This window comes from Magnolia sinica, chromosome 14, assembly GCF_029962835.1.
Source record: "Magnolia sinica isolate HGM2019 chromosome 14, MsV1, whole genome shotgun sequence".
Lineage (NCBI taxonomy): Eukaryota > Viridiplantae > Streptophyta > Magnoliopsida > Magnoliales > Magnoliaceae > Magnolia > Magnolia sinica.
The window spans coordinates 7,078,687-7,103,344 of record NC_080586.1 but is presented as its reverse complement, the minus strand read 5'-3'; the positions used below and the strand labels follow the sequence as shown (position 1 = coordinate 7,103,344).

Below are 24,658 nucleotides of genomic sequence, written 5' to 3'. Positions count from 1 at the left end.
CCATGGCCCATCCACATTGGGACCCTCATATCAATGGTCTGAATCGCCTGCAAAATTCAAGGAAAAGGAAAAGCTTCAAAACCAATTCAAGCTTACAAACACTTGGTGGAAAATATACAAGGTTATCATACAGAGAACCACCACCGCCTGGGGAAAACTGAAGTGATTCTCCACCGCAATGAGGGGAAAAAAAGCAAGAAAGACATCCAATAGCAAAACCCCTTCCATTTCCAAACTGTCACGCCAGACCTTCCTCCACCTTCCTTACATGCTCGTCATTGAACCATTATCTTCTTCTTCCAACCAAGCCATCACAATCTCATCGCCCCTCATGCAGATCTTCCGAGAACACTGCCGTTCTAGAAATGTTGTCGTTGTCAAATGCGCTAAGGCCTGAAAATGGGCCAGAAGAGAACATTGATGACGTTCCATCAGATTCATATGTAGTTGATGACTGTCTGATATTGGGACGGGTTGAGGTGGCTAAGACGGACTCTTGGTATTCTGTTATGCGCTGAACCATTTTAAGGGACTGCACTACTTCTCCCATTGTGGGCCGCTGGCTTGCTTCGGGGGCAACACACGCTGCCGCAATAGTGCACACACGCACAAAATCTTCTTTTGGGTACTTCCCCGCTAGCTTGGGATCTGCAAGCTCTTCTAACCTGTCCTTGTCTCGAAGAATTGGCCGGGCCTGCAAGCAAGAGAATCATTTAAATACTTGTAACATATGCATATTACTATTGCTACATTTGGTGATCATGCATTTGTCGACCCTCAGCTGGAATCAGAAGTGAGATACAGACAGCTCAGAGTGCCCCCAAATGCATAGTGGATTGGTTCTGCGGAAATATCGTAACAAACCTTGATTAGTGGGTACAACCAAATGGGCCCTAAAGGATGACTGGAAAAAAAAAATGACATTCTGGTTTGTAAGAATCTGATAGCAAACCCATTTAGGGTTTATTTGGATGCAAGGATTTTGAACCTAGTTCCATGGAACTCTATGAGTTGTTTTCGGATGCCTGGTTCGCTTGAGAACTATAGGTCCTATGGAATGCAATTCCACAACAACAAAAGGGAGGAAAAAAAAAAAAAAGATTGAAAGAAAAATGTTAAATGCAATCCTTCAGAGAAGGACGTTGCTCATAGAATTCGAGTTGAATGGATGAAGTGGAGATGTGCCTTCGGAGTTTTATTCAACCATTTCATACCAATCAAATTAAGGGGAGATTTTATAGGACAGCGAGATGGCCAGCCATGCTTTATGAGAAAAAATATTGGGTAATCAAGGAACACGTTCATACAATTGAGTGTAGCTGAAATGAGGATCTTGAAATGAGTGGCAAGATAAGGATAGAATTAGAAATGAATGCACTCAAGCGAACTTGGGAGTGGCCCCAATAGGTACAAGATGAGGGAATGCAGACTTAGGCAGTTTGGCAATGTGCCTCGCACCAAGGATTGCGCCAGTTAAAAGAGAGAGTTCATTCCAGTTGAAGGCTATAAAAAGGGCAAGGGAGAGGCCCAAAAGGACATAGGTGAAATTAGAAAAGTTTTCAAGACCTACGGTTTAAATGAGGTTATGGTCCCTGATTGGGTTGAATCATGGAACAAGATTCCTCAAAGACTTAGATGATGATGATGATGACAATGACGACGATGACATGAATTCCTTCAGAAAAGCAGAAATATATCTTCCATGGAAGTCTCTTCCCCAGAACTCTTAGCCATGTTCAAGTTTGGTGCATCTAAATGACCCCTTAGGTGTCATAAACTTGTATTTGGGTTTCTCCTGCATCGGCTCTTCAATAGGACTTGGCGTAGCTGCTAACATTTCAGCGGCTTTTGGATGTGTTGTTAAACTGAACTGCAAATAATTACTTCAATAGCAAAGAAAAGAGAAAATTAAGTTGCCTTAGCTACTCGTACTGAGGAGATGGCCTCATGTTGCAGCTATGCTACCTCAAGTTGGATTTGAAAGGAAAGTAATCGTAATAGACTACTAATAATTGCTAAGGCAAATGCAATTAGGTCATTTTCTCTCCATTGAAATAGTTACAGCAATCGAATTCAATAGTGCATCCAAACACAACCTTAGGAATACATTTTGCCAAGCTATTACAATAAGTCCAAGAAATTCTTGGCCTTGAAATGCAAAAAAATTTTGAACCCCATACCATCCATCACTTATCAATCACCATTCACTGAGCCAACTGTATGTATGCATGTGGAAACGCATTTGGTGAATGCCCGCCTACTCATATCCATGTGTTATGCAAAACGATACTCTTCAAAAAACAACATCATATTTCAGCAATTTAATTTGAATTGCTTGAAATTTTTAGTTGATAAGCTGGAATATGACCCATAATCAATGTTTTTGGTATTGGTAACAATGGATGTATCACACCCTTGGTATACGGAACATATCGGTCATCGCCTAGAAACATATCATATTTCAGCAATTTAATTTGAACAGCTTGAAAGTTTTGGTCGATAAGCTGGAATATAACCCACAACCAATGTTTTCAATATTGGTATCGATGGATGCATCACACCCTTGGGATATACTGAAACATATCAGTTATGGCATGGAAATATCGGGTGTATCGTGTAATGTTTCGCTGCATTGGGAAACATTGGGAAATTTGTTGAAATTTTCAATGAAACTTCGGGTGTTAAAAAAGACATCATTACACACTTAGAAATCAAAAGATTACAAAAAATAAGGGCACATAATAAGTTTCCTTTGTACAGGGTCCTAAACTAGGTGTTGTCTAACAAAGTGATGCAACTATATTCAAAATCAACTAATATAATTTATAAATCATAGAAGACAAGTAAGAAAACACAATCAATTAATTATTTTTAAAAATTGCACACACGGCGTACAAGCGGTTAAAATTAAATTGTCCATATTATGTCTTGTAACCCAAAGATTAAGTTTATTTCCTCATTTGACGATGAAGTTGGACACGGGACAGTTATGAATGAAAAACATCCAATGGTCCAGTTTCAATAAACCAATGTCCACAAATCAAAGGTCAAGATCATTCAAACAATCTGATTTTGGGACCGTGACTTAGCAACGGTGGTTTCATAATGAGTTTAATTTGAGTTAATATATGACACATACAATTTCTAACCGCATGCATATAAGTGTTCTATGCATTAGACACGTACAATTTGTACATGCCTTTAAATAGATAATAGTGATCCTGGCGGCTCAGGTGGGCCCCACCGTGATGTTAACTGAAATCTGCCCCAACCACTAGATGCGTCAACACATGTTAGGCCCAGGCTAAAAAACCAGCCCCAACCATGATTTAGGTGGACCACATGATTGGAAACAGTGTACAAGGCAATGCTCTCCCTCCAAACTATTTACCTTAGTACACGTAAGCTATACCGAGTACACTGTTTCCAATCGTGTGGTCCACCTAAATCACGGATGGGGCTGATTTTTCGGCCTTAGGCCTACCATGGGTGACGCACCTAGTGAACAGGTTGGATTTCACATAAACATCTGATTGGGACCCATGTGAGCCACCAACCCCTTCGCTCACCTAACATGGGGTGATGCATGGCTAGAGTACAGGAGAGATGTAGCAAAGAAAGGAGTAGGAGAAGAAGGAGAAGAAGAGGAAGAACAGCTGAACAGGTACGTTTTTTTACCCTCTTTTTAGTTTTTTTTTTCTTTTTTTTAAAAATTATTTTCCGTCTCCTATTGCTGGTATCGTTGATACAACACGATATATTGATGATACACCACCATAACATCGCTGGTATCCCAAAAACCATGAACTTAGATGGGGTTTTTTATCGAGCACATGCAATACCACATTCACTGCCCACAACTTCCCAATTGCAAGATAAAGCACCATGCAAATTTAACTATAGCTTCAACTACTGCTGAACGTACTGAAAAATCTTGTTCTTGGCAATTTCTTGGGATAATTTCAAATTTTGGGGGGATTAATAAGGAAAACCTAGCTTGCCAAAAATAAAAATATTTATTGTAAATTATTATAATACACACACACACACACACACACACACACACACACACACACACACACACACTTATTTAACAAATTCCCTATTGTTTTTACCATTATTCGAGTTAATATCGCGATAAAAAATTCCATATTTCAAAATCTTCTTAGATTTTAAAAATCTTAAGACAATATTGCGATAATAAAGTTTAGTGTACTTCTCATGATATTTTCAAAATCTCGGCAATATTTGTCACACTGCTGCTGAAGACTAGAATTTGAGGGCAGATGCTTGTAGCAGAGCAATTCATTAGAGAACTAGCCAAATCTACAGTACCCAACTGGTGAAAAAGAATCACTGAAAACAATGGATATAATTTAGAAAGAAAAGTAGAATGGGGGAAAGCTCTAACCCAAGTTACGAGGTTCTCTTGGCCTGATGGCTGTGACATATCCACAGGCCTCCTTCCTGTCAGCAACTCAAGGAGAACAACCCCATAGCTGTATACATCACTCTTTACTAGTAGATGTCCAGTCATGGCATACTCGGGGGCTACATACCTGAAAATTCATTCAGTTCCATCTCAGACCACTCCAGAGAAAGGGTGAATGAAAAGAAAGCAGGTCTATAAAGAAAGATTTACCCAAATGTGCCCATCACACGAGTAGACAGATAATTTGCCCGGCCTTCAGGAGCCTGTTTGGCCAGACCAAAATCAGCAACCTTAGCATGAAAATCATTCTCAAGTAATATATTGGAGGCTTTGAAATCCCTGTGGATGACACAAGGCTGGGAATCCTCGTGTAGGTATGCAAGCCCTCTAGCAGCATCAAGGGCAATTTTCATTCTGGTGTCCCAATCCAAAGGACAATTTGCTCCCAGTGGGCCTGAAAAATATGATCAATATCGATATCATGCATGTAAAGGCTTAAATAATAGCTAGGAAGACTAATTGCACACGGAATACAAGATCCAGACACTCATCTTGAGGATGGGCCATGGCCCAAACAATAGGCCAATCAGATATTCCTACCGCTCTTGAAAAAAGGCCAGAAATGGGTGGTTATGTCAAATCAAGCAGTTAGGGTATCCAACCAACCTGATTTTTGAGCCATGGTCAATATATAGCAGATCCAGATATATGAACGGTCTAGAATTGTCCATGTCTGCCGCATGCCTCATGGACACTTGTGTGCAAAAAACATGCTCCATTAGCATTCCTCCTAAATAACTATGTCAGAAAGAAAATTTCAATGACCAGAAGAAACCAGCAAGTCAGGTAATATACCATGGAGCCAGGCCTCTAAGCTTCCATTTGGAACAAGTTCATAACAGAGAAGGTTCTGTGAAGAGTCACGGTTGCTATAGTAACCCACAAGTTTCACGAGATTCCGATGATGTAGCCTGCTCAACATCTCAACCTCAACCAAGAACTCTTTATCCCCTTGATGCCCTCCACTAGTAAGCTTCTTGATAGCGACAGGTGTTCCATCACTTAACACACCCTTGAAGACCCGCCCAAATCCTCCCTCACCAAGCATGCTTGCACGTTCAAAATTTTTTGTTGCTTCTTTAAGCTCTTCATATGCAATAAACCGTGTACTGGTGGTGGGGTGAGGAAGAGAACCATCTACAGAAACTGCATCTGTAGTTTGCTGCTTAGCTGCAAAATAAATCCCAAACATATACTGTTAAATATAGAACTAAACACAGTCAAATGGTGTATGACCACATCAGGAATTATAATGGATGGAACCATGTGATCCCAAGGATTTGCACATTTCCCTGAGTTTGTGCAAGTTAGGCCAAGTTTAGTGATCTAGATGGTTGATATGATGGGCTTGACCATGGATGGACTGTTCCCTACAAATCTCTCTGGTGGGATAATCCTAGCCCTTGGGCAGTGTGGCCTTCAAGTCATGGTGTGCCGTAACGGCCGTTACGTAAAGGCAGCGGTGGCAACCATTACACATTATGGCGTCATAGGGGCCATAATGGCCGTTATGGAAAAAAGTGACACGTAACGGTCGTTACAGCCCTTGTAATGGCTTTTTACACCCCCGTAAAGGTCGTAATGGCCCATTACAGGGCCGATATAGGTTTTTCAAATTATTATTTTTCAATAAAAAGAAAGAGACGGGTTTAGGGTTTAGGGTGAAAAAGCACTATCTCGTTGAAAGGTTCTATACATCTCTGCCATTTCTCAACGCATTTCTTTAGACAAATACGTACTTTTTTTCCTCTTTCCTGATGGTAAATCTTTCTCAGAACATGGAAGGTGAATCAAACCCACGTTTGAATTGAAACAGAGATACTAACGCATGTTTTTTCCCTTCTGAATCAGATAGATTCATATCTAAAAGAGGCTGACAATGAGTTCTTTCAAAATTGACCATTTGTTCCTCTATTAGAGGTGTTCCAAAAATGTCTGCAATCAAGTAAATAGCTCTACGAACAAATGGATCAAGTCGAATTGGAAAATGGAAAGATTTGTACAAGTTATCTGTTTTGCCATCACTTTGTGGAAAATCATTAGGCATGAATATGTCAGATACCTGTGACCCGATTGGTGAAATGGTATCCCTCTCCAAAAAAACATGTTTTTTTTTTCCAATGATACGGGCTGTTACAGCACCGTATCATAAAGGTAACAGTGGTAGTCATTATAGTCACCGTTAATATTACGGAACACCTTGCTTCAAATAGATGGAAAAGAAAATAATACACGAAAAAAGTACAAAGATATGAATGGCTAGGATCTTCAACGGTGAGAGACGTCTGTGCACTGTGGGACCATCAGGCCAACGTTCTGAACAACTGAAATGTGGGCCCACTTGCACAAAGTCATGGCCTAAGGATACTATATATACTTGGGCCAAGGATTATATCATGATGGTTACTTTGCTAGCATGTATAATCACTCTGCCATGATCTAGTAGCACTTTGAAATTTGGATTTTAAGGGTCATTGTAAACAGAATTTGGGTGGAAGGCAAGACTGCCTATTTCCTTCCCCTTGAAAATTAAAAGGAAGCTGGTTTAATGCAGCAAACTCTTAACTCTTGCAGACTGGGTCAATATCAGCAACTTTCACAATTAACAGCTTCAAGGAAATACTAAGCTGGCTGAAGAGATTTTGGGGCCTTCCTAGACATTGGAAGAGCCTAAGGTAGCTTTCTCTAATAGGAAATCAATGAAAGAACGATGCATGAGACTCAATAAATAGGGGACTCTCAACTAATATTTTTCTTAAAAGAATTGCTGAAATTGATTTTTCTACTCATAAAGTTTCTTTGATTTATCAAACTGTAAGATATTCATTGCGAACATAAGCGGGTGTTCAGGGTTTTAGCTTATTTCTATTAGAAAAGTGGACATCATGGAATATCCACGCATAAGCCTCAACGGCACAATAACCACATATGCCACCATGGCATATCCGCGGATCCCTATGTGTTATGATTTCTGTATGCTACTGGCTGTATGGTGTGCTCAACGAAGACCTTCAGTAAGATAATGTCCACAGTTGTATTGGATTTTCAGTTGTTCACAAACCAATTTTATCATAAAATGTTCCTATCTGCATCTCTTCAGACACCTCAAAACTTACTACAGAATAGATTACCAACAATAATCAGAACAACATAATCCATACTCAGTTGAAGGATATGTATAGCTTTGATATCATTGTGTTTCTCAAAATGTTTCAAAATACATACCTGTTTCTATGGATGGTGCGTTCTTCTTTCTCTGATCAGATTTATATGAACAAATGACTAGCACAGATATACTAATGATGACGGCTAGAAGGCCAGCACCTATACAAAGAATAAGAATCAAACTTTGATGCTTCCCCCTGTTAGCAGCAGAAGATGATGCTGGCGTAGATGGCAAATGAAATGGAGCAGCTATAGGTGAAATGCCCAAGGCTGGAGCTGTAATCAGATGCAACATTCGGTAGTTAAAAATCAATAAGTATGCCAATAGCAAAGTACAAGCAATGTGCATGCAACAAAGTTAGAATCTTGTAAGGCACTAAGATTTCATCACAACCATACTAACAAAAATAGGAAGGCTGGCGTCCAAAGCAATAGATGATGTACATCTCGATGGACTGAGTGACAAGGGCCTCCTACGGACCTACAGTCTCATATGATTTGGGATCATACCATTTGGCATGATAAGCAACTGCCACAAGGATATGCTGACGTCCATACCTGATCATGTCAGGAATTGACTGTACCAAATATCCAAGTTGAGGAAGGCTAGAGTGGCATGATTCGTTCAAAGAAGTTGATTGGATGTGGATAAGGTCAGCATGGACTAGATATTTGATCCATTGCTTGAAAGGTTAGAAACACTTCTCCATGGTATATGCTGGTGATATCCTAGTCAAAGGATCTTCTTTGCAGGATCTCTGAATATGTTGACCCACAAATTCTTCTATGGACTTCTTTGGTAAAAGATGTTGCCTCCGTTTCGTCAAGGTAACGCAGCATTGTTGAGGGTCAAATATTGCATATTAGACCCCAGTTATCACATGGTTTTACGAACATGATAATATTTAACGTCCTATTTTAATCATGTTTTTGGTTGCAAGGTGAATTTAGGAGCTTGGACTTAAAAGAGTGCTAAAAGCCTAGATTTAATGCTCAGAAATCACCAAGGCAAGGGACGGACCCTAGGAGACCGAGATCGAAGAATTTATACTCCAGAGATCCGAGAAAATCAAGTGATTGAAGTTCAAGTGGCCTGAAAGTCATCCTGAATGCAAGATCACAGGGTTCCCACCATCCGTTTGGCTCGAAACTTTATATCTAACCTGAGGACCCTAAATTAACCGTACACGTCGAAATTCAGCTCTTGGATCTTTGTGGAAGTGGCCCAACGGAGAGATCAGAGGGCGCTAGCCATTAAAGAGCATCTTGGTAATCCATAAGCAATCAAGGCTCAAACTTAGGCGTTAGAAAGAAGGTGAAAATTAACAAGTACTGGTGAAATTTTCTCTTATTTGCATGGTGCAGTCAGGAGTTACAGACAGCGAAAGTTTGGACAACATAAAGGGTGGAATCGTAAATAAGTGATACCATGTGCATGGCACTGTTGCATGAGAACTTCAATTGAAGTTTCAACGGTGAATGTTCTCGGTGCTTAATCGGGTACTATGGCCCACCTGATTACTGGAATCATTTCATTTTTAACGTCATGCCCTAAATTACGATAACAAGTCGGATAGACGGAGCAGCTCCTTAAAGGAAACAATTATGTGGGTCCCACAAAATACCATAGTCAATCACGTAACAGAGTTACGTGATTTCAGTGACGTTTAAAGACCGGGAAGCTTCGACTAATCAGGCGTGTTGTGGCCCACTCAGAACCCTGATCCACTCTATCTTTTGGCCCATGGCCCAACATGACCCTCTCATGCTAATGGAGGGAGTGGATTTTCCAAGAAGTCACCATAGTGGACCCCACCTATCACATGCGAACAAAACCAAAGAGATTTCAACTGCCGCAAAATCCCGTCTGTGGGATTTTCCCATGGCGCACACGAGCGGACAGCGCTCCATGGGAAATGGTTGTGGTCCACTTCGGTGATTAATCACGAAGATCCGGATTGTCTATCACGTCCAGGAAGCAATCCCGACCACAGCCATGGAGACAGACCAGAAGTTGGGATGAAAAGTTGTCCCAAAAACTCGGTCAAATGTGGCTGTTTCTGGGACAAAAGGTGCGAAAGGAGTTTCCAAAATTGTTGCTTGCTGCGTAACTTGCTGCGAACGTCCTTCAACACCAACTCCCTGCCTATAAAAGGAGAAGAAAAGAGAGCGAAAGCATCTTGGACGAAGGATCCACCATTTGGGCAACCGTGGAGGCCAAGCATCATATCATCAGGCGGCATACAGTCGTAGACGTAAGAGACGGACGAGAAAGAGAGAGTGAGAGAGAGGAAGAACGTGGGGATCAGATAGCTAGAGTTTTCTCTCCTCCCTTTCCTTCATTATTTTATTGATGCTTACATTTAAGAGATTTTGGTTAATCATACCCACGATTGGCTAAACCTCTTAGCTAGGGCTAAGAGGTGAAGTTTGTTGTGTGATGGGAGACTTTTTCTTTATGCCTTTTGATTCACGTTTGCTTTAAACTGATTTTGATTATAGTTTGATATTAAGGAATGCTTTCAGTTTTTAATGGTTTGTTGTGACTTAAATTACAATGGATCTGCGATAGCTTTGAGCATGTTCTTAGCATTATAGGGATTGTGAATTTAGGAGTCCCTGTTGTTCACCATCGTCTCTTGGGCATGGTTGGATGATGGAATCCTTCCTAATATTCATACATCTTTCAGATTGGATGCGGATTGGTTAAATTTTGTTGTATGCTTTGTCTCATGGACATGGTTTTGTGATGGAACCAATTCTAATTCTCATACCTCTCATCTCTTGAAAGCTAGATCAAAGGAAGTTCAAAGTTAGTTTTTAATGTTATATCCTCCGACTGGATGAAGATGGGACTTTAATTCTAGTTGTGTTCATGAATCAAGCATAGCTCTCTCTAATCTCTACAAGCGGATCCTTGGCACCCTAGTTTCCCACCTTTGAATTTTACAAGTTTTAGATAACAATTCACCATTATTCTCCCAGATTTCCCTGATATTGGTTTACATCTTCTTCTAATTCTAGTTCTAGTTACTTTCAGATTACGTACAAGGTTCAGTCCCTGTGGATTCGACCTCGGTCTTACTAAGATTATTACTACATCACAACCCTATACTTGGGGTGTAAACAAGTTTCTCGGAAAATCCACTCCCTCTATTAGCATGAGAGGGCCGTGTTGGGCCATGGGCCAAAAGATGGAGTGGATTAGGGTTCTGAGTGGGCCACAAACATGCCTGATTATTCGAGGCTTCCCGGTCTTTAAACGTCACTGAAATAACGTAACTCTGTTACGTAATTGACTGTGGTATTTTGTGGGACCCACATAATTGTTTCCTTCGAGGATCTGTTTCGTCTATCCGACTTGTTACCGTAATTTAAGATATGAGGTCAAAAATGAAATGATTCCAGTAATCAGGTGGGCCATACTACCCGATCAAGTACCGAGAACATTCACCGTTGAAACTTCAATTGAAGTTCTCGTGCAACAGTGCCATGCACATGGTATCACTTATTTACGATTCTACCTTTTATACTATCCAAACTTCCATCATCCGTAACTCTTAACTGCACCGTGCAAATGAGACAATTTTACCAGTGCTTGTTATTTTTCACTCTCTTTCTAACGCCTAAGTTTGAGCCTTGGTCACTTATGGATTACCAAGATGCTCTTTAATGGCTAGCGCACTCCGATATCTCCGTTGGGCCACTTCCACAAAGATCCAAGGGCTGAATTTCAACGTGTATGGTTAATTTAGGGTCCTCAGGTCAGATATAAAGTTTCGAGCCAAACGGATGGTGGAAACCCTATGATCTTGCATTGAGGACGACTTTCAGGCCACTTGAACTTCAATCACTTGATTTTCTCAGATCTCTGGCATATAAATTCTTCGATCCCGGTCCCCTGGGGTCCGTTCCTTGCCTTGGTGATTTCTGAGCGGTAAATCTAAGCTTTTAGCACTCTTTTAAGTCCAAGCTCCTAAATTCACCTTGCAACCAAAAACATGATTAATATAAGACGTTAAGCATTATCATGTTCGTAAAACCATGTGATAACTGGGGTCTAATATGCAATAGTTGACCCTCAACAAGCATGTCTAATGGCCTCTCAGTCTTTGGCAGTAATGTACTTCGAAAAATAGGTCGCTTTTGGCACATGACATGTGATCATCATCATCATCATCATCGCCATATCATAACTAATTGGGGTCGGCTACATGAATCCTTTTCGACCATTTCACTCTATCAAGGGCCATAATTTCAGTTAGACTGTAGGTCATCAAGTCTTTACCAAGGTGTCCCGTATCGGTATCGGTTGGCGTAACGATGCCCTCCGAAACCGATACGGATACGGGGGCGTGACGGCGATACGGGGGCGTAATGGCCCGTAACGGTACAAAATTTTTTTTTGCTAAAAAAATATGAAAAAATATGGATTAAATCCGGAATATTCTAAGCATTCCAAATATACATTCATTTATAAATTGGAACATGTTTATGGAGATGTAACGGTCCACTCTTGGTAAGAAGTTGTATCGAACTGTCTAATAAATTTATGAACCAGATAACCTGAATTTGACTACAAAATTTATATATTTAATTTTCTAAATATTTAATTTATATACTTAACAACTTAATATCATTTCTCCCAATAGTTCTTTAAAAAAATGAAATTAAATTCAGGTAGATGGCGTTGCCAATTTAGGGCTGACTTGGAGGACCAATCTATACACCAAATCGGCCTCAAATTCATGCAATTTATTGTCATTATCCCACTTATGAATTGGTGGACATTTATTGGATAGTGAATCATGAAAAAAAATCAAAAGACCCTATTTAAAAAAATAAAAAGTCCACAAATTAACAATTAAAACTATTCAAACAATTTGATTTTGGCATTGTGAGTTAGCAATTGCAGTTCATAATTTAATTGCTAAATTTTAAGTTAATATATGTCTCGTGTACAATTTTTTAAGGCTCGAATTAGGCAGGACTTAGATTGTGAAGTGTACCACAAGTGTCAAATTTTTTTGGGCCCCACCCGTGATGAATGTGTTATATCCACACCGTCCATCCATTTTGCCAAATAATTTTAGAGCATGAGCCCAAAAATGAGGCACATCCAAAGCTCAGGTGGACTGCACCATAAGAAACAACACTAATTAAATGTTCACCATTAAAAATTTATTGGGGGCTACAAAAGTTTAGATCAAGCTGACATGTGTGTTTTCTCTTCATCCATGTCAGTATGACCCAATTAATAGGTTAGATTGAAAATAAACATTACAATGGACCTTAAGAAATTTTTAATGGTGAGCATTCTATAATCACTGTTTCCTATGGTGTGGTCCACATGAGATTTGGATATTATTAATTTTTTAGATCCTGATATAAAATGACGTGGCAAAATGGATGGACGACATGGATAAAATATATACATCATGGCGGGGCCCACTCAGGTCTGATCAAACAGATTGGATGGAAAATAAACATTACCGTGGCCCCTACGAATTGTTTAACGGTGAAAATATTATCTCCACTACTATTTTTGGTGTGGTCCAGATGATCTTTGGATATAATTCATTTTTTGGGTAGTGCTCTAAAATGATCTCTGAAAATAGATGAACGGTGTAGATGTAATAAATACATCACTGTGGAGCCCATATAACTTTGATCTCCTTTGAACCGTTCATACAACTCCGAGCTCGAGGAGTGTCAGTGCTCGTCTTAGCATGACACATACACCTAGCTGGTGCGCGGTACGCCTGGAAAAAGAAAACAAAGAGAGGGAAACCGAAAAGAAAAGAGGGAAAGAAGAGAGAAGAAAAAAGAGGGAAAGAGAGAGAGAGAGAGAGAGAGAGAGAGAGAGAGAGAGAAGAAGAAGAAGAAGAAGAGGAAGAAGGCCGCAGCCGGGGCCGCAGCCTCAACCTCAGCCAGAGCCAGGGCCGCAGACACAGCCGCAGAAGAAGAAGAAGAAGAAGAAGAAGAAGAGGAAGAAGAAGAAGAAGAAGAAAGAGAAGAAGAAGAAAATAAAGAAAACAGATTTTTTTTTTTTTTTTTTTTTTTTAAAGGCCCGTAACGGCTAAAGGCAGACACAGCCGCAGAAGAAGAAGAAGAAGAAGAAAGAGAAGAAGAAGAAAATAAAGGAAAACAGGTATGTTTTTTTTTTTTTTTTTTTTTAAAGGCCCGTAACGGCTAAAGGCTCATAACAGCCGTTACGGGTCAGTAACGGCCGTTACGCCCGTAACGGCCGTTACGTGTACAGAATATGGACTCGGCCGATACGACCCCGAAACGCGTAACGGGTACCACCGTTACCGTTACGTATCGGCCGTTACGGCCGATACGTAACCGTTTTGGGACACCTTGGTCTTTACATACTATCTCCACTATGTCCTTTTGGGCCTTCCCCTTACCCTTTTAGAGTCTTCAACTTGTATGAACTCACTGCTAACTGGCACAATTCTTGGTCTTCATTGCACATGACCAAACCATCTAAGTCCACTTTCCCTCATCTTGTTACCTATTGTGCTACTCCTAAATTCCCTCAAATGCATTTATTTTTAGTTCTATCCTTCCTTGTCTTGCCATTCATCCATCTCAACATCTTCATTTTAGCTACACTCATCCCATGGACATGTTGTTCCTCAACTGTCCAACATACTGTCCCATAAAGCATGGCTAGTCTTATAGCCATCCTATTAAATTCCCCCTTCAGTTTTGACAGTTACATGACAATCAAATAAAACTCCAAAAGTACATCTCCATTTCTTCCAACCCGTTTGAATTCCATGGGCAACATCCTTCTCATTCTCTCCACTCTCATGAATTATCGACCCAAGATATTGAAAGTGGTCATTTTGGGAAACTTATTGGTCAGCAATCTTTACAAATTCCTTGCTCCCACTCCTATTGTTACTAAAACTGCACTCATATACACTGTTTTAGTTCGATTAATTTTAAATCCCCTCTACATTCTAAAGCACCTTTACATAAATGTATCTTTGTTTTACAACTTAAACCCTCCCTCATCTCAGTCAATCATGGCAAATGACATGTGTGCCAAGTAATTTAAGTATTATCCAGCATAGCTAACTCCAAATACAGTAATAGATAAAACAAAACCAACAGATACACAAATATCAATAGGAAATTTGACTAAGGAAAAACATCAATACAGTTCCAAATTTCCAATTACAATCAGTTAGCAAAAGACTCAACTGAACAGTAATCAATTAACAAAACAGAGAAAATCATATATAACTCTTTGCAAGAAAAATTTTAGCTTTCATGAACATCAGCATAGTCATCTTAGTCTCTCCCAGTAATTTGGGATTGACTTTTAAATGGTATATTGGCAAAATTTATATCATCGGCTGCCCACCAAACATCAATTTTCCTCATTTACCAGTCTCTGTAACCAACCATTGTAGCGGCTTGCATGCATGCCAAATATAATATGAATTTTTTTCTTTTTCTTTTTTTTTTTGAAGGGCAACAAAATTTTAGTAAGTGAAGAAAGGATGACAAGGCAACATTAATTGCTCCAATATAAAAATAGAAAACCCAACAAAGAACAAGGGGCAGAAGGAAAGATAAGAATTGTGATTCCTGATATACAAACAGATGCCTATAATAATCATCATCATCATCTAAACCTTATACCAAATAAATGGAGTTGGCTATGCGAATCCCCTTCCGCCATTCCACTCTATTGCGAACCATAGTGTCAATTAAACCATAGCCATCAAATCTTTTCATACAGGTGCCTATAATAATAAGAAAAACAAGAAGTAAAATTCAAACTTAGCATGAAAGGCAGCCCTGTGAATAGTTTCTTCAACACCAGTAGTGTGGAGGAAAGCTTGAGGGCAAGAAATTAGAAATCTTTGGTCCAAGGAGAAAGGACAACTGGAAAGCCTTGCAAAGGATATATGGTGTGATACCCTACTTTAAGTGTCAAGCATGGAAATTTTTTTATGACATGATTGCCATTGTCGTGTCTTGATGAGGAGCTAGTGTAGGCACAACAAAAAACTTAAAAAGAAAAGGTGTCCGAGCACTGATGGGAAATGCCTATCACTGAGAAAGTCATTGTGTCAATGAACCAAGGATTCCCACCATAAGGGACTTTGACAATTCTAACCATTTCTTTACCATTGCGTCATTCTTGCTCCGTGGGAGGCAAACGATTCGATGACAAAGAGTCCCTACGTAACAATTTATTCTATTGAACAATATAATGATAGTTACATCGCCGAGGCCTAATTTGCTTCAGAGAGTTTAACTACACAAGGTCAATCAAGCTGTGCCCTCCTGCTTTTGAGTCAAAAGTTGGAGATCGCTGTATCATTCTGAAGGTTGGCAAAAGCTCTACTTTTAGAAGAGCACCTTGTTTGATTTTAGAAAATCACCTTCAATTCAACTTGTGAACAAGAGGTTTGTGGTCGGTAAAATCAAGATAATGGAAGAGAGCTTGGCTTTTAAGTGCAAGAAATGCCAAATCCAGTTCCCAATTACACATGTAGAAAGGAGAATAGATGGGTGACCAATGAGGCTGAACCAAAAAGTGGAGTCGAGCTTCTACAATTATAATTTACTGTTGAGAATGATAGAACCCAAGTTTCCAACAGGAGGCACTAGAAAAACATGAATATATGCTCCTCAAGATTAGGGCTATTTGTAGAAGGAAAAGCAATCAGGACCACCACAACAATGGCTTTCAATCATTTAATTGGTTTTGTAAGGGAAAAAAAAACATATTGCTTATGGCTATATAGAGATATGCCATGTCCGTCTGTTAAATAAAATAATTTTAGTAAGAGCTGCATCTATTCCCAAAAGATACGTGCCCATGATGATTGTATGTATCAGCCAGGCAAATGATTCCAGTCAAATTCTAAATGCTCATACAATAACCAAGTGAGAAAAGAAATACATAGTTAACTACGACCTGCCTGACATGGTTTGCAAAGGCTCAACAATAAGACATCCACAACATAAACAAAATTCTCATCTTGTTGATAAGAAACAAAAACATATGAGACTGAGAATTACCAGGAGAAGGAGCCGGAGGTTTAAACCAGGTTAAATTAAGAAGCTTGTAGTCACCAACGAGTGTAGGGTCCAGACGAACCTTATGTGTAGTGAGAGAAGTATTCATCGTATACACGTCACTGGCAGAGAAACTGATCCCTGTATGTGGAGCAATATCCATTGTAATATTCAAACCAGATAACCCAACCACATAAAAGTTGGTGATCACAAACTGCGAAACTCGCAAACTGAGTTGAGAAGCTAATTCTTCCAAGAACGCAGCACTCCAATTCGAACTTAGTGAAGCATTCAGAAGAAACAGCTCAAGTTTTATTGGATACACGCACCGGCAAACCTGACTGCCCCGTTTAGGAATCATGTCAGGCCCACAACAATCTGCCCAAAAGAAGAAAATGGAAGCATAAATTTTGAATCATTAGATATAAATAAATAAAAATAAAAACCTCCAATACTAAACAAATATGACAATGAACAATGGTCTATTAAAATTTAAAAAAAAAAAAAAAAACTCTTGTAGAATGTATCTTACCAGAGATATCAGGAGACAAAGGCGGTTGAGTGAAACCAGAGGGAACTGTAGCATTGGAATGTGTCGGGGCAATATCCAATAAACGGGGAGTTGCATGACTGGAATTGGGAGCAAGGTGTTGGTTCCTCTGCATCGATGGTTTTGATAAACGTGGTGAACTCGAAGAGGGTGGGTGGCTAAAAGTCCTTAATGATCCGTAGTGAGGAGGATGAGCCGGCACTGGCACAGGAGAAGGTACTCCATGTGGTGCAAAATGCTTTCTATGTAGTCTACGGAACGGTGGAAGAGTCACGGGAAGGGGAAGATTGGTGCTCGGGGGCTTGATTCCAGAATGAATGTGACTCCATTCAACCAACGGAGCAATGGCTGGAGTTATGGAAGGAGATGACGAGATATGATGCGCAAGTTCAGCTTCAACAAAGAATGCCACGACATATAACACTTGCAAATAATTCAATAATAACATTTGGACCTTTTTCAATACTCCTGCAAATACACAAGATAACACAAAATAAACACCTGAGAAGATTTACAGAACTCATGCGCAGTGGTGTCTAGAACCCCACTTATACACCTTGAGAATTCTGAAAAATATTAGAGGTAATGGTAGATAATTAAAAGATTTCATGTAAGAGCTGCATTCCACATAGAGGTGTTATTTGATACAATGCAAAGTGTTACAACCCATACACATCCACTTAATCACCATAACATGCAGTCACCTTAATCCAAACCATTCAAATAGTAGGCCAAAAATACATGGCACCATCCCCGAAATCAAATTTACTCAATAAGCCCAGCCTCTGATTAATGGACATTACTTTGTTTACTCAACAAGCCCAACCTCTAATTAATGGACATTATTTTGTTGAATCTGGGCCATTAACTACTTCTGATTCTAACCATCCACTCAATAGCCACATTAATAGAACTGTATAGATCATCTATTATCATCTGTTCATTGTGATTTCTAGGTCGTGGCTTACTACAGTGGGCAGCTGATTTGGATGGATGTACAAGATCGTATGTAAGTGCATAGGCCATCATCCAGTCTACCCTAATAAATCCTAAGTAGATGGGTTAGGAATGTTTATTCATTCCGCTGCAAATTGGGGGTGGATTGAAACCTATAACCACATTACGCTGGATATGGTTTTTCTGCCCTTTTCCCAAAACCATAATCCACATTGAATATGATTATCTCTATTGTCCGCCCCGGGCACCCTAGCATGCCCCCAAATCAACGACATAGCTTACATATCAGCAAAGAAGCCTACATAGAACAACAATGACCCTAACTTAAGCACTACGGCCAATTCCGGAAATTGCATCAAACCAACCAAGAAAATGCCCAGCATTTCCCAAATTCATTTCAAACACCGCTGAAACCTAAAACAAAATACCTATAAAAAAAATACTTCTAAAAAAAAGATACAGATATGAACTCACTATTTCCACCCACCCTGATTGATTCACACAACTCCATTTTCCATTTTCGGAATTGGATTAGTACAAAAAGAAGGGCCATGCAAATCAATCAGATTGGTGTGGAAATCAAATTCCCAGATAAATACTATCCAATCAAAGAAGCTCGAAATTACCTCGACGGACACAACCTGACATCGCCGAAGCTGCCGACGAAAACAGAAACAGCTTCAGATCTGAAGAGTTTCAGTCGCTACGGCGAAATTGATTCGTCGGAGAGATGGATCCAAACAAAAGGCATGGAAAAAAATCCAATCTATAAAAGTTAGGAGCTTTGGCAACAGCAACAACAACTGATATCTGATATTCGGAAGAGATCGGGAGCTCCGAGCTTGGACAGCTGATTCTTAGATCTAACGGCTGTTATTGGGAGAAAGATCGAAGATTTCGAGCCCATTGGAGGGCCTGGATTTTTCTGTTCGGTTTGGGGTTTTGCTTAGAGAGAGAGGAGAAAGTATTTTTTTGGTCGGAAAGACGGTAGGAATAGAGAGAGTGAGGGAGGCGTATTTCTCTCTCTCTCTCTAACGTGCGCAGATGACGGAAAGTCTTATCTAACGGTAAAAACGGATCGCCGTCACCGTTAAGGTTTACGATCGCAGAATTGCTACTTGCGCTCGCTCGATTGCATTTTGAAAGTGAACGCTTGCCTCACACGTGGAAAATTGTCACTCGTGTGTAATATTCTAACCATCTATTCATAAGATACTCGATTCATACGTTGCATAAGTTTAAAATATTGCAGATTCGATAATCAGGTGTGCCAAATATGTAAACAGAAATCCGAACCATTGATCAATTCCCTATGATCGGTGGTCTATTTTGTCTACGTTTGGCTCACCTGATAATCTTACAGGACTCGAATTATATGTTTATAAAGTAAGTTGTTGAGACCACCTGAAGAACGGTTCCGATCTCAAACACGGTTCCATAGTCTCAGCGAGTGCGTGTGAGGATTAGGGCCTCACCCAAAACGCTGCGGCCCGTAACGTGGGGCCCACCTTGATTTATGTATTAATGTATTCATACGGTCCTCCGTTTTTCAGATGATTTCAGACATGATCCCAAATTTTAAGAAGATCCAAATCGCAGGTGGACCATATTACAGATAATGTGTTGGTTTAACGTGCCATCATTAAATGCTTTCAATGCTGGCCACATTGTTTATGTTTGTGTTATGGGTAAAAATACAGTTGAAGTGATGTATGAGACACGTGGTGAAAAGATAATTAGGGTAAACTCTATGAACCACGTTAGGAGCTTATAGCAAAGGAGGCTCAGGTGATTAAAGAGAATTGATGATTGAACTGAAACAATTAACCCAGCTTAGATATTAGGGTCATTAGGAGATTCTGACTTCGTACGCCAATCTTAACCTCGTATAATGACCTTGACCTGAAATGCTGACCTCGACCTCAGATGCCGACTTCGACTTCAACTTCAGACGTTGACGTTGAGTTCGTGTTATGGGTAAAAATCAAGTTGAAGTGATGTATGAGACACGTGGTGAAAAGATAATCAGGGTAAACTCTATAAACCACGTAGGAGCTTATGGCAAGGGAAGCCGAGGTGATTAAAGAGAATTGATGATTGAACTGAAACAATTAATCCAGCTTAGATATTAGGGTCATTAGGAGACTCTGACTTCATACGTCAATCTTAACCTCGTATAATGACCTTGACCTGAAAGGCCGACCTCGACCTCAGATGCCGACTTCAACTTCGGACGTTGATGTTGAGTTTGAAATAAAAACATTTGGAAAGAATTTTGTGTCATATAGGAGTAGGACTGTCTAGCAAGATCTCAACTGAAATCACACTAGCCAAGGCATAATTGGAGGAATACGTAAGAAAGATTCTAATTCTAATATAGGCCCTTCTAGTGTATCTTATAAATCTGCTTAGATACACAAGTTATTCACCAACACCTATAGATATAGTCATCCCGCTCAAAAGAAAAAGCACATATAATTATTTCAATTCTAATTACACTTACTTTGAGGCATCTTACCATGCATTAGAGGGCCTCCTGCTACAACTAGCACCCCCAATATTCTCTTATCATCTATTAAAGTGTAGGTATCGGTGGCCCGAGAGAGGTGGAATGAGATCAACTAAATTTGAATGATAACAGTTTATTTTCCATTGAACCTATTGACAAGGTCAAGTGAACTTGAATGAATAAAAAAAAAACAAATATCTGCTTGATCCGAAACTTTAGTGTGCCATTACAAGTTGTTAACTGTTAATCACCATTGTTTCCTGTTACACTCCAACTGAGATTTGGGTCTTCTTTCTTTTGAGGATTATGCCATAAAATGATCTTAAAAAACAGATGAACGGCATAAAAATACAATACATGCATCAAGGTTAGTAGCCCCACAACAGGGGCCCGCCGCCTTGTGTTAGGCCGTGAAGAAGAGAGAGCAGGTTTGTTCTTGATATGTTGGAAGTGTTTGATAAACCATACGCTTTCATTGAACAATTTTAAATACAGTTACAATTTAAGGAAATCAAAACCTTATAAATATCGGTCCACTTATAATATATAAAAATATTGTTTAGTAGACTCTTTATATTTGAATAAAACAGCTCAGTTCCTGTATCTCGAAATTACCATTGTATGCCCATGGAATTTACATTTATGATAATAAATTTAGAAATATATTTTTTATTTTGGCTATCCATAGTGGGTCCCACTATTTGAACGATTTTGATTTAGGTAAATATATACAACATGTATTTAACTAGCTGCATGTTTATGGATTTCTAACTTCTTCCAGAGTACTTGTAATATAGTCAGAGACGACCAGTCCCCGCTCACCTATAAAAAATAGCGGGAAGCCAAAAAGAAATAATAAATATACATAAAATAAAAACAAATATAAGAGATACGATCAGATACAGCGGGTGTACCATCAATTATTATGTAGCCTTTTCTTTCCGCTAAAGTATCACATATCTAGAATATCCTATCCGTAAGAAATGTGGGCCACACCATGCTAATCACTTGAAATGAAATTTAAGCGGATACATAGATACATCAGGACGTAACCTCAATATCAATGAACAGACGATGGTTTGACATAGTGTACTCGTGTAGCTTAGATAATGAGTGGATCGGCTAGATTTCCATATCAAGTAATAAAAATGGTGTGGGCCATCCATTTTACGGATAGGATAATCTAGATATGGAACATGATAGCAGGAAAAAATAGATGTATCGTAACTTATCATACAGCCACTGTATCTGATTATTTTCCAATAATAACTTATAAGAAGTCTTTTGGTAGACAGGGACGGTTAGTTGCCCTGCATTTATCAATTTATATATAAAAATGATACATACATTTGTATATTTGTGTTATAAATACACCACGTTTTTGCTTTCGGTGTTAGAATAGTAATAACGAGTAAAATGGAAGGAGAGCGTGCATTTGAAAAGAGTGGGTGTTTGATCAAACGACTAAGATGTTTACTGTGGCCCATCCATGTAGGCCCCACTTCTTTAATGGTTCAACAAGTAGCCACGTGTACATGGGGTGATACTAGTAGCACAGCAGTTCAGAATTCAGATGGTCCTGCGAACCAGTGTCACTTGAGTTTGACAAAAGGAGTTTGGTGCTCGCGCGGACTACAGAATGGTCGCTCTGTAGAAACAGTGGCCCACTGTCCACCAGACCCGCGCGGCAGACGAGGTTGGTAGTAGCGGAATGCGTCTGGCCCGGGCCGGTTCTAGCAACGTCCGACCAGATCTGTGTGTAGGCCACCGTGATGGATCGGTTTATCCTTTTCTTACATCATGTTAAGGTGTAAGCCTAAAAATGAGGTACATCTAATGCTCTAGTATATCATACCAGAGATGACCGTGTATTTAGTGTAACTTGTGATTAATGCTTTGTGCATTAATACAATCAAGCTTATTATTTGGTATGGTCTACTTGAGCATCGGATCTGCCTCATTTTTGGGCTCATACAACAAGATGAGATGGAAAAAGGGATGGACGGTGTTGATAAACAGATAAGTCGCGGTGGGCCTCCATGCAGATCTGATTAGACGTTGCTAGGTCAGACCGGGTCGGATGCAATCCGCTTCCGACGAGGTTGGTCCATCATTCCTCAGCTGTGCCTAACTGTCTATTATATTCATTAATAAAGGTCGGGCCGTGAGAAAGCGGATTGCGTACTCTGAAAAAACGGATGGAGAAGTCTCTGACACAACCACTTAAATGAGATGGAAATACAGGATGTACGGCATGGATAAACCGTATACATTCACGGTGGCCCAACTAAGTTTACTCAGTACAACTATAGCCTACTGAGTAACTTGGTAAGCAGACGATTTCGACTATCAAAGAATACCTTACCTTTGCCGATGCAATGTACACGGGTCTGGGTCCATCTTGATCTGCCTGTCCCGTTCAATATAAATCTGGGAAAAAAATTAACACTATAAATGCTGGGTTTTATTATTTTTTTTGAACGGCGAAAAACTTATGTTACAAAGCTAGAATTTCTAGCTATAAAATGAAGGTTCTGGATAAAAATACTTCTAATTTTAGATAAAAACAGTTGAAAAAGTAAAAATATTTTCACTTTTATGAATTTATCCATATGGATGGAAGTGTAGATTGGTAAGATAGATTTATCCAGGTTGAAAAAAGAAAAATAGATGAAAGGTCACATCTATAATAAAAAAATACTAAACGCGGAGGATGCCCTCACATGGTATCCGCACCACCATAAATTGTGGTTGTATTGGACTACTGTAGGTCCCACATGATATTTTCATTAGATCCACCCCATGTATCGTGTTATCCTCCTCATGATAACTGTAAAAAACAAAAATCAAGTGTGAAATTGAACACCGTAGAGACCACCTTTTACCAGCGTCTTTTCAAAACGCTCCCAAACTATACTTTTTAAAGTAAACCGTTTTGTTCGGACATATAGTTCGAGGATGGATGCATTTATGACCTATAGCTACGAATTATAACCGTAGTTATAGGCATTTTGGGCGGTGTTTTCCGACATGATGGTTTACTTTAGAAAGTTAAAGTTTGGGAGCGCTTTGAAAAGACGCCAGGTAAAAGATGGCGTTACAGTGGTCAATTTCCCAAATCAAGCTGAACCAAACTTAGGTGAGGCTACGAAGCAGGGAAAAATGTGAACTCATGGGTAAAACTCTAAATTCACATGGTGTGAATCACCTGAGTTTTGAAGTGGTCTGATTTTTTATCAGTCCTTTCATCTCAGTGGGGAAAGTATGATGAATGCAGTGGATGCCATATGTATGTATATACATAGTAGGCCCAAAAAACTTCCGGACGTTTCTATTGGTTTGGGCATCCCCCAACGGTTCCATTTGTTGAGCCCACCTAATCTTCCGTTTAGGCTGATTTTTTTCTCCATGGCCTAGTATCGAAGGTTTCATATAATGAACGGAGAGGATCTGATTCACAGAGCACGTGGGCCCCAAAATACTGCAGCACCGCCACTAATAATGGTCATACTGGCGCCACATCGGTGCGCCTAATTAACCAGAGGACGGATGCGGATTGCGTCCTGCCCCCGTCTCTAGCTGGGAACGGGCAGCAACTTTGAGTGGCCACCATGATGTATAGGTCTTATCCACACCGTCCATCCATGTTTTGGTATCATTTTAGGGGATAAGACCAAAAATTAGACAGATCCCAGGTTCAAGTGGACTACACAATGGGGATTAAACTCTTACCGTTGAAAACTTCATAGGGGTCACAGAAGTTTTGAATGGAGCTGATATTTGTGCTTTCTCTTCATCCATCCACGTCTATGTAACTTATAAATAGGTTGTATGACAAATAAACATCACGGTGGACTGTAAAAAAGTTTCAACGGTGAGAATTATTATCGCCTCTGCCTCCTGTGGTGTGGTCCACTTGAGCCTTTGGATCCGC

At 39.7% G+C, this 24,658-nt stretch overlaps 1 protein-coding gene across 2 annotated transcripts; it reads right to left on the bottom strand.

Annotated features, from left to right (window-relative positions):
- Positions 1-64: 64 nt before the first annotated feature.
- On the bottom strand, positions 65-19,210 carry LOC131226258 (proline-rich receptor-like protein kinase PERK15). 2 transcript variants are annotated; one of them, XM_058222043.1, is made up of 8 exons: positions 18,842-19,206; positions 17,241-17,726; positions 16,712-17,086; positions 7,718-7,933; positions 5,288-5,662; positions 4,643-4,886; positions 4,412-4,559; positions 65-694 (listed from the first exon to the last, which is right to left on the bottom strand). In XM_058222043.1, the coding sequence occupies exons 1-8, from the start codon at positions 18,861-18,863 to the stop codon at positions 320-322; spliced, it is 2,241 nt and encodes a 746-aa protein (XP_058078026.1). In that variant the 5' UTR covers positions 18,864-19,206; the 3' UTR covers positions 65-319. The 2 variants fall into 2 exon arrangements, with proteins under 2 accessions (XP_058078026.1, XP_058078027.1); XM_058222044.1 differs by lacking the exon at positions 65-694 and adding an exon at positions 708-842 and having other exon boundaries at positions 18,842-19,210.
- Positions 19,211-24,658: the final 5,448 nt, after the last annotated feature.